General features: G+C 47.4%; 1 protein-coding gene across 3 annotated transcripts in view; it reads left to right on the plus strand.

Moving 5' to 3' along the window:
* The window catches only part of CYFIP2 (cytoplasmic FMR1 interacting protein 2), a 124,861-nt gene extending 111,543 nt beyond the window's left edge, over positions 1–13,318 (plus strand). For all 3 annotated transcript variants that reach the window (XM_036096233.2, XM_078066791.1, XM_078066792.1), the window contains 4 exons: positions 119–213; positions 5,559–5,797; positions 7,411–7,558; positions 10,389–13,318. In XM_036096233.2, the coding sequence (XP_035952126.2) occupies positions 119–213; positions 5,559–5,797; positions 7,411–7,558; positions 10,389–10,556 (650 nt within the window). In that variant the 3' untranslated portion in view covers positions 10,557–13,318. The remainder of the gene's footprint in view (positions 1–118; positions 214–5,558; positions 5,798–7,410; positions 7,559–10,388) is intronic.
* The last annotated feature ends 516 nt before the right edge of the window (positions 13,319–13,834 follow it).

The raw sequence follows: 13,834 nt of genomic DNA on the forward strand, positions 1-13,834 counted from the left end.
CAGAGTCCATCTAAGTTTGGGAACACAGATATGTCACCGGTCCTCTGAGAGTTTTCCCTTCCTCAGTTCCCCCAGGGTATCCTGAGTCTCATTTTCTGCTCTGCTGCTCCTTTTTCAGAAGGGGAGCGTCTGGAGGTCCGCATGAAACGTCTGGAAGCCAAGTATGCCCCGCTCCACCTGGTCCCTCTGATAGAGCGGCTGGGGACCCCTCAGGTATGATCCTTCTATCTAGACTCTGAGAACCAAAAGGAACTTTAGAGGGAGAGCATTTTGTCCAACCCCCTCATTTTACAGGCAGGGAAACGGGCCCAGAGAGAGGGTGGGGAAGAATGTCTACAAAGCCTGTTAGTGGCAGGGTCAGGTCTGGAAGGAGATTTGCTGTTTCCCAGGCCTGAGTTCTTCCTTCTACACTCTGTATCCACTACTGTGCCAAGAAAGAAGTATCTATTATGCTCCTGTTAGGTATCAGGAATTCTGCTAAGTCATCTCTCAGAATTAAAACTCCACACACCCTGAGAACCAGCAATTCACTTCCAGATATCTTTGCTAGAAAAACACCTACAGGAACACAGATGTTTGCTGTAGCATTGTTTGTTAAAGCAAAAACTAGAAACAACCAGTAGAGGGTTGACTAAATACAACGTGGTAAAGTTATCTAAATGTCGACTACTTGCTACATATTAACGAAAAGGAAAGATGAGGGGCGCCTGGGTGGCTCAGTTGTTAAGCATCTGCCTTCAGCTCAGGTCATGATCCCAGGGTCCTGGGATCGAGCCCCACATCGGGCTCTCTGCTCTGCAGGAAGCCTGCTTCTCCCTCTCCCACTCCCCCTGCTGTGTTCCCTCTCTCGCTGTGTCTCTCTCTGTCAAGTAAATAAATAAAATCTTAAAAAAAAAAAAAAAAGAAAAGAAAAGGAAAGATGAGGTCTGGGTGCATCAATGTGGACAGATCATAAGTGCCTGGTTAGGGGGAAAAAGCATACAACAAAACCCTATCAGTGAAACTGTTCCTAAAACATGATTAATACTCACGGTTCCTAATGGCGGCACCCGCTGAAGAGAGATGAGAGAGACAGAGATGGGGTGATGATCTCCTGGGTCAGGAGACTTCAGCTTCCTCTGTAATGTTCCAATATTTTCAAAAGTGAATAAGCTAATATGTTAATTCTGTAATTAAAATTAAGTTTTACAGGGGCGCCTGGCTGGCTGAGTCAGTAGAGCATGTGACTCTTGATCTCGGGGTCATGAGTTTGAGCCCCACCTTGGGTGTAGAGATTACTTAAAAATAAAATCTTGGAAAATAAAATTAATTTTTACAAACCAGTACCAGTTGCTATGAACATGGAGATAAGTGGGGCAGGACCCCTGCCTCAGAGAACTCACAGACTGGGGTAGGAGTCAGGAAACAAGAGAAAAGAGGAGGGAGGCGGCCAAAAGCATGTGTTGTCTCCTTTCACACTGATTTGAGTAATCTGCGCATTTTAGGGAGGCCAGGGGAGGAATTCCGGAGGAAGAGAAACGGGGTACCCTGGCAAGACAAGCCAGGATGGTCTGTCTCGTTCACCTTTGCCAACTGTGTAAGAGGTTTAGGATTCAAATCTGCGCTTGGACTTGCATTGCAGGGGTCCTCTCTGCTCTTACCACAAAAGCTGAGGCGTCTGAAGGACTCACATCCTCAGCAGGGGGCAGAAGGCAGCCTCTTCTCTCAGAAATCAGGGCAAGTATTTGGAGCACATTGCAGGACCCGATCCGCTCAGGTGTCCCGCTAATGAGCAACCCTCGCCAGACCACCTGCGTGCCACCCACCTCCTCCTGGAAACAGTGACTAAATGTTCAGTGGCATTTGGGTTATTTGAGTCACCACAGGGAGAATTCAGACCCTGCGGAGTGCACACATTTTCTTTTTTGGCCTTCAGAGGCTGAACAGAGGAGTCCTCGAAAGATTTCCTTTTAGGGAGAAATCCCCCAAGCCAGCGACATAGAAATGTGTCTGCTCCACTGTTGGTGTCATCCTACAAGAATCTGGCCTCTCGCACCCAGGGTTTGGCATGTGTTTCCACTTAGGAGACTGTGAATTCCTTCCCTGTTCTGGTGAACACGATTTCCCTGGGACTGATAGAAATCTGAATTTGTCAAATGCCGAGTCTTTAACAAACAAAAGCCTAGACATTCTGCTGGAGAGGAAGTGCCAGTTTTCTACTCACCCCGCCCTCAAGGGATAGTCCAAAACTTAGTCGTCCCATAGACCAAAGAAAAGTTAAGGTAATATTCCCTTCCAAGCTAGCTGGGGTGCAGGGGACTCACATAATATCTCAGTCCGTGATGGGGAGATTCTGCCACATATTTAAAGTCAAGAGGTTTTAATGATATTGCTCTGTTTGCATTTATTTCTGGGACATACTAAGGTGCTATCATGGAAGGCACACTCTGGCAGGAGGTCAGAAGACAGGGGTCCTCGTCCCAGCTTCACACTTGAACTGATGCACAATCTGGTCCTAGACACTTAATATCTCAGTCTTTGTCTCCCCACCTGTGAAATGGGCTAATAGCTACTTTGCTGCCTTCATTGAACTGCCTTTCATGAATATTATGATGAACAAAAATGAGTAAAAGACTTCCAAAAACCATAAAGGATTATATAAAGGTTTATCGAGATATCATTCTCCTCCAGAAGGTACTAAATGTAATCAAAGTATTCTGTGCAGAAATTTATTTCCACATTTATTTTCACAGATGCTTTTTCCGTTCCCTTGTTAACTCAGAAAAGAATGGCAGAAAGAGAGAAAAATCCCCCACTGAGTAGAACAGAAAAGAAATGGATGAAATTTATGTGAAACACACACAATATATATGTATATAACACCAAGTCACAAAGTGGGGGCCTTTGCTGCAAGTAGTTCGATGCACTTTTTCAAAGCAAGAAGGAAAGTATAGACCTACCCAAAGGAAAAAGGACATGGAAGAAAATTCATACCCTAAAAGGTTTAAATGCTAACAAAAAACAGCAAAAGTGTTCAGCCTTATCAGTAATCACTGAAATGGAAATTAAAAGAAGGGGTACAACTTTTCATCCCTCAAGTTGGCAGAGAACTTTTCTTACTGCTAAGAGAGAGCTGGTGAAGATATAAGGAGGGGAAGGTGTAGAGTGGTTCAGCTTCCCTTCAGACTAGTTTGCTACTATGTTGCAAAAGCCTTTTAAAATATGTATCCACTGCAACTGCAGAGTCCTACTTCTAGGATTTTATCCTAAGCAAATAATCAGAGAGAAGCTTAAAAAGTGTTGCATATGAGGACAATTGCTTAAGAATTGCCGGTAATAATGAAAATTTGTAAACACTTTAAAATAACCAGTAAGCATAGAAGATTCAATAAATGGTGATCTATCAGTGGCCATTTTCTGTGGCCATTAAAAAATTATGTTACTGAAAATATTGAAGGAAATGATTTTGTAGATTGCTGCTATCTGAAGAGAAAAAAGCAAGATAGTCTGATCCAAATTCTGTTAGCTGTAGATGTATACACACACTCACATACATTAACACCAATCATAGATCAGTATTTTAAGAAACCTCAGTTCTAGGTAATGGGGTTTATGGGAGATTTTTATTTTCTTACGACTTTTTGAAAGTGTTTTTCCATATTTACCCAAGTGACTGTGTTATTTTTACAGTTCCCAGAAGAAACTGAAGGGTGAACACTTTTCTGAGGAAGGGCAAAACCCCTGAACTTTTTCCATCAGGGGCCCTTTGGTTGGCTGTAGTGGGGAGGTTACCAGATTTCCAAGTCTGTCTGCAGATTTATAAACCCCCATTGCTAATTTTTAGTTCCCCACCGTGATTGTCAGGCCCTGGGGATTGATTCAGACTAACTGGTTGCACGCGAGATTGATTAGTAAACCGGAAGTCTCTGTGTTAATTTACGAAGAAGAATATTCATGACTTGAAAACAAATATGGGTCCTTTATGTATTTACTGACCATCTTCTTTGTACCAGGCACTCTCTGAGTGGAGAGGTCTTTCAAGGTCTAAACACCAGCGTATAGTGTTGCCTGGTAAGAACAGAATCAAGCACTAGGTTCAGGATTTTTTAAAAGACCTGTATCTAGCCAGCTGTGGCAACCTGAATGGTCTCGTCTCTGCTCAGGAGCTTTCTCTGCCTACGAAATCAAAACGAGTCACCGTGAATCAGGGTTCCCTCTCCTTCATGCTTAAAACACACGTTGTCACACTCATCTTCCCCAATTCATGTTTTTTGTCCTAGACTTCTCTCAGTTTATAGTTGTCATGACAGCTAAGCTCCTGGCCCATTTTCCTAACAGGCTCCAGCATTGTGTTTCCTGATTTATTTCCCTCTGTGGATTAATTTAGAGGTTGCCCTCCTTCTAGGGGCTCCAGGGTGAGAGCTTACAGGGAGAAGTCAGGTAGGCTCCTTCCAGGCACTTGTAACATGAGCTCTCTGGGGAGACTTCCCTCTGGAGAGCTGACCTCACAAGCTCCCTGTGGACCTCTCTGTCTCAGAGGCCAGCCTTCTCTAGCTTTGTCCCTAGATTTGGAGACCTTCCTTTGACCTCAGATTTTGATACCTATCTACTATTTGCAGATGGTTTTGAGACCTCTACCCCTAGACATTTTTACTCATAATGCAGACAGTAATGTGTTTTGATGTGCTTGTCTAGCCAGCTGATTATTAGAGATGCAATAACCGGGACCCAGATAGGAAGCCAGTTTAAATTATTAATAGAGATAGTTTATAATGGTCAGAGGACTTCTAATGGGAAGAAATGATCCTGTAAAATCAGTGGCAAATTTTAAGAGTAACATATTTTTATTGCAGAACATTCAACGGTACAGAAGTATTTAAAGTAAAAAGTGAACATCCTGCCTGTTTATCCAAGCCCATCTGCTCCCACAGTTGATGTTTCCTTCTAAACTAGTTTACAACACACACACCCCCACATATGGTTTTGTTTGTTTGTCTGTGGGATTGCATGTTGTTGATGTTTTTAATAGGACTGTAGTATACATCCTTTTCTGAAACTTGCTCTCTATTCACTTAACAATTTAACCCATACATCTAGACTATCAGGATTCAAATCCCAGCTTTTGCCACTCAGTGGCTGCCTCTCTGAACCTCAGTTTCTTTATCTGTAAAATGGGGATAACAATGGCACCTATTTCATGGGGTCGATGTGAGGAATAAATAGCTTAGATCACGGCCTGATGTATTATACACACACTCAGTGAGTGTGAACTAGTAGTATCATCTCAGTCTTCTCAGTGGATATATAGCATTTCATTATATGGTAGACTGGGATTTTTTTTAGTTTGACTCTTTGTCCTTGATAGTGCCTAGATTTCACTTGCCACAAGTAAGTCTTACCACAAGACCCCTGCTTTTGCTCTAGGGCTTACAAAGGTAGTGCCCAGCTCTGGGCAAGACATCCACTCTGGTGAGTGAATTCCAGATACAGCCAGCTCCAGGGCATGGGAATCTCTGGTGAGAGGTGGAAGATGGGGTCCGAGGTGAGGATAGAAGGTTTATGCATGTTTGTGTTCCCAGCAAATCGCCATCGCTCGGGAGGGCGACCTGCTGACCAAGGAGCGGTTGTGCTGTGGCCTGTCCATGTTTGAGGTCATCCTGACACGCATTCGGAGCTACCTGCAGGACCCCATCTGGCGGGGCCCACCACCCACCAATGGCGTCATGCACGTCGACGAGTGCGTGGAGTTCCACCGGCTCTGGAGTGCCATGCAGTTCGTCTACTGCATCCCCGTGGGGACCAACGAGTTCACAGCCGAGTGAGTACCCCCAGGGAAGGCTGGGTCACCGCCCCACTTGCATGTCTCCCCCCAACAAGAGTCTCCAGGCTACCAGGGCTCAACTAGAAAGAGGGCAGGGGTGGGCTGTCCAACAGCTGTTTCTGGAATACCTATGATGTGCGAGGTACTGGACAGACACCAATGCTGAGCAGAAGTAGATGGTTTCTGGTCTCATACAGCAAAGGCGGGAAGGGTGACAGGTACCTGAGAAGTGAGCTGAGTGGGTTATTGGAGTGTAAATCACACAGTAGAACTGAGCCTTGCACGTTGCCTGGGATTCAACTCTTAGAGGGGCGGGGGGCACATTCCAGGAAAGGCAACGAGTTGTTGGAGACAGAGAAGGAGTGTGTGCATTGGGACTTAGGACCCCTCAGGGCCTGGTCTTTCCAAGACCGGAAGCTGCTCCAATTGGGCGGGCAGGAGGGAGCCCTGGGGAGGTTTTGGCATTGAGAACCCCAGCCTCCACCTCACCCCTCACAAAACTGCAGGGTTCGTAGAACAGGGTGAGGCCTCCTCAGTAGAGGGTCATGCCCTAACTTGTGCAGTGAGCCTGGCTCCTGAGGCCTCTACTCCTGAAAACCAGGAAGCCTCCGAGAGGAACCCAGTCCTGTCCTCAGGGAAGACAGAAGCAGATTCCAGTTCTTCCTTCCCTCGCCCAGCTACACATTGAGACCAGAGTAGGGAAGAAGGCAGACAAGGTCTGCCTGCAGGAGCCGAGAGCTCTTGAGAACAAGGCCAGAGAAGGCTTCCCTGAGGAAGTCGTGTTGGGACTGGGCTGGGATGCGCAAGCTGTTTTCAGAGCAGCTGCTGGGCCTGCACTTCTAGCCGGAGTGATGAGGAAGCGGGGAAGCTTGCCCACTGGGCTGCCGCTGCTGCTTGAGGATAAGAAAAACAGCAGAGAGATGACCCCACAGCCTCTGGACGTGCCCAGGATGTTGCTGGGTGCTGGCGGCTTGCGGCTGAGCTTCGCCAGACCCAGAGCCCCGGCAGCCCCCATGCGCCGGCCCCCCCACGCGCCAGCCCCCCCACTCACCGGCCCCGTGTGCACCGGCCCCCACGCGCGGGCCCCCCCACTCGCCGGCCCCCGCGCACGTGGCCCCCACGCGCCAGCCCCCACTCGCCCGCCCCCACACGCCAGCCGCAGAGGCCCTTCCACACCACGCCCCATCCCCGCTTGTCCCCGCCCGTCCCCGCCCTCTGGGGCTACAGCCACCATCTGGTCTTCTGGTTTAAAATGGTCCTTCCCTTCACAAGCATTTGCCGGCTCCTTGAGGAGACCGAGTCTCATCCGAATTCTCATCAGCCGCAGAAGTCTCAAGGACTGGTTGAATTTTTTCCCTGCAAATTTATCTTCTTTCTCTTAACTCAGTGGCTGACAGGCTGACACCTCCTTGTGGCTAGAGGGACTTAAGCCATAGTCCCTGGAACAAATGAATGTACGCTCACCTCTTCCCTTGCACCCACTTTACAGACTAAGAGGACTGACCCAGGGACTGGCTTGCTCACTCTCTGTACTCCTGGCCCAAGATGAGGGCCGTCCCCCCCACCCTCCCCTGCCCCTCACTTCAGCTGCTTCCTCTCCCCACCCCCAGGCAATGTTTTGGTGACGGTCTGAACTGGGCCGGCTGCTCCATCATCGTCCTGCTGGGCCAGCAGCGTCGCTTCGACCTGTTTGACTTCTGTTACCACCTGCTGAAAGTCCAGAGGCAGGACGGGAAGGATGAGGTCATTAAGAATGTGGTAAGCAGCCAAGGGCTGGGGCCTGGGAAGTAGGGCCAGGCCTGACAAGCCGGCTTTCATCTGAAAAGGAGGGCGAGCTGCTTACTGAGGCCAAGTCCCCGCACCACGGGTAGGTACAAAGATGCTCAGCGGCCGGGGACCTTCTGGTCGGAAGCCATGAGTCACTTGCTCATAACCTGCTGGGATGAATCAGGTCACCCTGCAGGGCTGGGCTGAGCTCCAGACCTGAATTGCCCCTTCCCCGTGCGGGTCAGACGGCCGATGCCGGCGCCTCGTGCACACACTCTCACCGAACGCGGGAGTCGCGCAGGCGCGGGGATGGGAGGAGGCTGGTCGTGGCGTAAGCGGGGCTGCTGCGGGGGCACTGAGAAGGGCTATCGAAATTGGGCCAGGGGGACAGCGGGGAGGGGTGGCCAGAGAAGGCTGCCGGTGGAGGTAGCGCCTGGGCCGAGTCCAGAATGACCACCAGCCAATAACCAGGCGAAAAAATGGGGTGCAGGGTGGGGAGGATGTTCCAGACAGAAGGAACAGCTAGCTGTAGCAAAGGCACAGAGACCTGAAGGTGTGTGGCTACAACAAAGAGTGGGTCTCTACGGCCGGCTGAAAGGAGGAGGAAGCAGGAGCTACCCCATAAAGGGTTTTTTGTTTGTTTGTTTGTTTGTTTGTTTTGCCATTGTGGTAGAATATACATAAAGGTAAAAGTTGCCATTTTAACCATCGTTAAGTGTACGGTGTGGTGGCATTAGGTACACTCCCACTGTCATGCTGCCCTCACCACCATCCACCTCCAGAACGTTCTCAGCTTCCCAGAGGGAAACACTGTGCTCACTGGGGAGACAGAACTCCCCAGTCTCCCCTCCCCCAAGCCTCTGGTAACCACCCTTGCACTTTCTGTCTCTAGATTTGACTAGCACCTCATATAAGAGGAGTCCTACAGTATTTATCCTTTCATGACTGGCTTATTTCACTTAGCATAATGTGTTCAAGGCCACCATGTGGTAGCTTGTATCAGAATTGTCTTCCTTTTTAAGGCTGAATAATGTCCCATGGTATGTATATACCACATTATATTTACCCATTCTTCCTTCAGTGAACACTTGAGTTGCTTCCACTTTTTGGCTACTGTGAATATGCTGCTGGGATCATGCGTGTATAGATATTTGTTCAGGTCCCTGCTTTCATTTCTTTTGAGTAGCTACCTACAAGTGGAATTGCTGGATCATGTGCTAATTCTGTTTTTAATGTTTGAGGAACTGCCATACTCTTCATTTTACATTCCTGCCAGCAATGTGCAAGGGTTCCAGTTTTTCCACAGGCCTCCTAGCATTTGTTCTCTGGGGTTTTTGGTAATAGCCACCGTAATGGATGTGAAATGCTATCTCATTCTGGTTTTGAGTCCCATTTCACTAATGATTAGTGATGTTGAGCATCTTTTCACGTGCTTTTTGGCTATTTGTCTATCTTCTTTGGAGACATGTCTATTCAAGTCCTTTGTTCACTTTGTAATTGGATTGTTTTGTTGTTGTTGAGGTGTAGAAGTTCTCTATATATTCTGGATGTTAATCCCTTATCTGATATTTGAGTTGTAGATATCTTCTCCCATCCCATGGGTTGCCTTTTCACTCTGTCGATAGTGTCCTTTGATGCAGACAAGTTTTTAATTTTGATGTGGTCCAATTTATGTTTTCTTTTATTGTGCTTTTGGTACCACATCTAAGAAATCATTGCCAAATTCAATGTCATGAAGATTTTCCTCTGTGATTTCTCCTAAGAGTTTTATAGTTTTAGATCCTATGTTTAGGTCTTTAAACCATTTTAAAGTTTGTTTTTGTTTTTGTTTTTGTTGTTGTTTTGGGGGGGGGGGTTGTATATTATATAAGGTAAGGATCCAGCTTCATTCTTTTGCATGTGGATATCCAGTTTTCCCAGGGTTGGGGTTAATGTCAAGCATGAAATCATCCAGAATACCTGGCTTGCTAAAATGTAACACAGAGGCCGCTGGGGGTGATGGAAGGTTTTGGAGAAGGGTGCGGGCCTTCGGAATGCCAAGGCCCTCGTGACCACTCTGCGGTAGGAATGCCTCGGGGAGTTGTCTTCCCCCAAGCTTTCTCAGCACAAACAGCCGCCCTGTGATCTAAGAGACGTATGCATTGTCCCCTAGGCTATGTTTAGCAGAACTCGTAGAACACGCAGATTAGCATATCGTATCTTTCCTGTAAACAGATCCTCCTAGTTCCAGTAAGACCCTTGTCACACATCACGTGCTTGAGAGACAATGCTAAGGATTTATGATTATCCTGAAGGACCAATAAAAGCGGGAGCAAAGAAGGGCAAAGGGTCTTCGTCTCTGAGCGTTGACCCCCTTGCCTTCTCCTCTCTTTCACAACAACGTTTGGAGTCATCTTTCATCCGTCGGTACAGGGATTGTGGGCCATTCCCCGCATCCCAGCACCGTTTATTGAGAACACCATCCTTTCTCCATTGAATGGTTTGGGCACCCTTGTTAAAAATCATCTGACCACATGTGGAAGAGTTTATTTCTGGGCTGTCAATTCCAGTGATCTATATAGGCCTGTCTTCATGCCAGTGCCATACTGTTTTGATTATTGTAGCCTGGTAGTAAATTTTGAAACTCACAAAGGGTTTTATGGCCAAGTTAACATTTGGTTGCTAAGCTCTGGAAACCCATAGAAGGCCTGTAAGCAAGAGAGTGACATCATTGATGCATCGGGACCCCAGACCCCAACCTCACTGCATTTTCTTGCTCTTGCTTTTTATTTCTCTGTCCCCTGCTCCTGCCCCTAACCTGCACATCCCTGTCCTTCCACAGCCCCTGAAGAAGATGGCAGACAGAATTCGGAAGTACCAGATCTTGAACAATGAGGTTTTTGCCATCCTGAACAAGTACATGAAGTCCGTGGAGACGGACAGTTCCACTGTAGAGCATGTGCGTTGCTTCCAGCCACCCATCCACCAGTCCCTGGCCACCACCTGCTAGGTGGAAGGGCCTGCAGACCCTTGACCTGGATGAGAAGAAGAAGCAGGAGAGAGAAAGCCATGGCCAGCCTGCAACAGGGTCCGACTGGACAGCATATGGGATAAGCCTGGAAGCAAACAAGAACCTCCCCAAACACATCTACACCTCCCGAGGGCTGGGCCTGTGCATGCTCTCCCATGACATCTCCATGGTGGTTTTTCCATAGCGTCAATGAAAAAAAAAAAAATGAAAAGAAACAGGGCAGTATGTGCTTTTTCTTTTCTTTTTTCCCCTCAGCCATGCTAAGAGCCCTAGTTTTACCCCTTCTCCACCTCACAGCCCCACCCCACATCCATGGTTGCCTCTCAAGACCTCCTCCCAGATGGTGACCTCCTACCCAGTGCCCACGTGCCACCCCAGGAGTGAAGTCTCAGAGAAAGAGACAAGAGCGTGGCGGTATCCCAAGATAACGGCCCAACCTGACAGGCGTGTTTCCACTTCCTGGCTTCTTCACCTCCTCTGGCTCCCTCCCCCCCATTTTCCAGGCAACATCTCCTCCTACTCTGGATGCCGGGGATTCTACCACCAACAGTGCTTGTGGACAAGACGCTGAGAGCCAGGGGAAACAGAAGACGAGGTTCCTGGTACTGGCACTGTGATAGATGGTATTGGCTCTGGCCTTCCCTGGACTCCCCAAAACCACACTCCCCTCTCAGGGCGCTCCTAGAGAGAAATCAGAAATGCATTCACAACCATGTCTCACTGACTGGAATTCGGGTAGAAAGATGGTCAGGCCTGCTGTGCGGAAGCAGTATTTATTGACATAGCCAGGAATTCCATAGCCCCGAAAGCTGTGGGACCATCTCAGCTTGATGATGATGTGGTTCCTTTATTCATTCAGCAAATACCGTGAGCAGCAAGGTGCACAGGGCCGAGGACAGTGGGAACACAGACTGAACAAGTCAGGCACGTACTGCCCACACCAGCAGCCGGTGGCCAAATTAGGGACCACTTCTCTGCACAGACTCTCTCATCAAGGAAAACTCCCACGAGAAAGAAAATGTTAAGGGGTTATTTCAACAGAAGCCCAAAACATATTGGGGTCAGGGGGGTGAGGAATATAAATAGCACTTGTCAATGAGTTTTTAATACGTGGATACACTCTCAGAAAAGGAGTCCTGTTTTAGTGAATCGGGACTTTCATTGTCGTAGAAGCTGAAAGATTCTTAGGAAATTTATCTTTTGCTCTCAACATCCTCAGTGTTCCTTAACCTAGATTTTGAGTCATGGAGCATATCTCGCAGGGGCCTGTCTACTTGCATTTCTCCAACTGAACCAAAAGTCTTCGCAGAATCTCCCACTGAGCGTGGGGAGACTGTTTAGAAGGATGGAAGCCTTTGGGAATGAATGTCTCATTACAGAGCACCTCTCCTTCAAAGGGAGCCTGTGACCCTGAGCTTGTAAGAAAATGTAAAGTGAGACATTTGATATCTCTCCCCCAATCCAGGGAAGAAAAGAAATGAGAGAAAATAGAAACAACAACAATGATCCCCTCCCTCAGGGCGGATGAATGCAAATGGTTACCATTAATCAGATGGCCCGTTTTAACCCAATGGAAAGAGAAAAAACAATCCATAGCAAGAGGTTTGTGTGATACACTCTGCTCACCAGGGAGGAGAGAGGTGGGGCTCACCAAGTGTGGTCCAGAGGCCTCCATCAGGACGTCCTGAGGTTAGCCACATTTGGTGCAGATTTCTGGGCCCTCCCCCAAACCAGTTAAGTCTGCATCTCTGGGAGTCAGGTAGGGAAATCTGAACCTTCCACAAGCTCTCCGAGCTGTTCTGTTGCACATGGAAATCTGAGGACCACTGGGAGGGTCTCTCCATCGCTAACCTGGGCTCTGAGCTCCCTCTGAGCCATGAAAGAAAATATTTGTAGGGTAGGAAAACAATTCAGGGTGGAAGCTGGCAGATCCTGTCTGGAGATGCCACTTCCTATTCTGATTTTGTTGTTGTTGTTGTTTATTCCTCTTGATGACCATAGATGTGTCCCAAAGGCAGAAGGGAGAGGCTACACCACATGGTAGGACACGCCTTCCAAACCCACGTAAAAATCTCTAAGCTCCAGAGTCTTCTGAATCTTCGTCCTGTCTGAGGACAGTGGGTCTTTCAGATAGGTGACCAGCTATTAAGTCCTAGAGTTTATTCCAGATCCTTGCCCACTGCTTTTGTGGAGATTTGGATCATCCATTTGATGGGATTGCTATTTCAGCAAGCTGCCCCTCGGTCCTGCCTCTGTAACCCTGAATTTGACCCCCTGGGTAGAATCCTATTATCTTCAAGAGATTTGACCCTGGTAAATTGAGGTCTTCACCTTAAGGAGAGACATTTCATTTCCCTAGCTCGCTGGCACATTTACTTATGAATACCAAACAGGTTTAATATTCTTTCCTCCCTGGTATTCCTGCCTCCTTTTGATTTGATTTTTTGTGTGTGTCTAAGAACCAGGAAAAAAAAATCTTAGGTTTTAAAAAGTTTAAAAAAAAAATTCTGTTCCAGAAACTGTCAAATGTACCATATTTGTATTAAGAGTTGTTGGGGATTTTTGTACAATGAATTTACATTTATTTATGGTGACTTATATTTACGCTTGTGATCAAATAATGATGTTAAATTCTTAAATCATATTTGCTATGCAGCTGAAAATGATATTTTGCTTTGTATTTTGGGGTACCTGTGTTGAGTTGATAAACATTTCCATCTCCATTAAAACTGCTTCCAAACCAGCATCTTGGCCGTGATTCCTGGTCCTCCCCCGGGGCTCGTTGATCTGTGGAAGACCGTGTGAACACTGATGACTAAGGAAACATCCTGAGGAGAATGGAAGGAGATAGGGTAGAGCAGGTCGGTGCATCCTAAACTAATGGCTTGTTGTGCTTTCTCGCTGGGGCATTACCTTTTCCAATTGATTGACACTGGACGAGATTCAGGCAGTAGCTCTGAGTGATCCCTAGTCTCAGAGGGAGGATGGGAACCAGTATTTAATGAGGTCTGATGTACGCAGGCCCCAGGCTAAATCCCATTCCTCCCTTCTGTTGTATCAGCTGCAGTCACTTTATATGTTATTTCCCACCTTCGAGAGAGAGGCTCTGCGGTGTATTTATTTTCACACAGTAAGCGATGATTCTGATTTGAACCCGGTTTCAAAGCCTGAGCTTTTGCTCGCACACTGTAACGAACTGATCAGCCAGGCCAGACCCCGAAACTAGACTTAGGGCCACTGGACTTTTCAGGGCTTTG

This window comes from Halichoerus grypus, chromosome 2 (assembly GCF_964656455.1).
Source record: "Halichoerus grypus chromosome 2, mHalGry1.hap1.1, whole genome shotgun sequence".
In the NCBI taxonomy this organism is placed as follows: Eukaryota; Metazoa; Chordata; class Mammalia; order Carnivora; family Phocidae; genus Halichoerus; species Halichoerus grypus.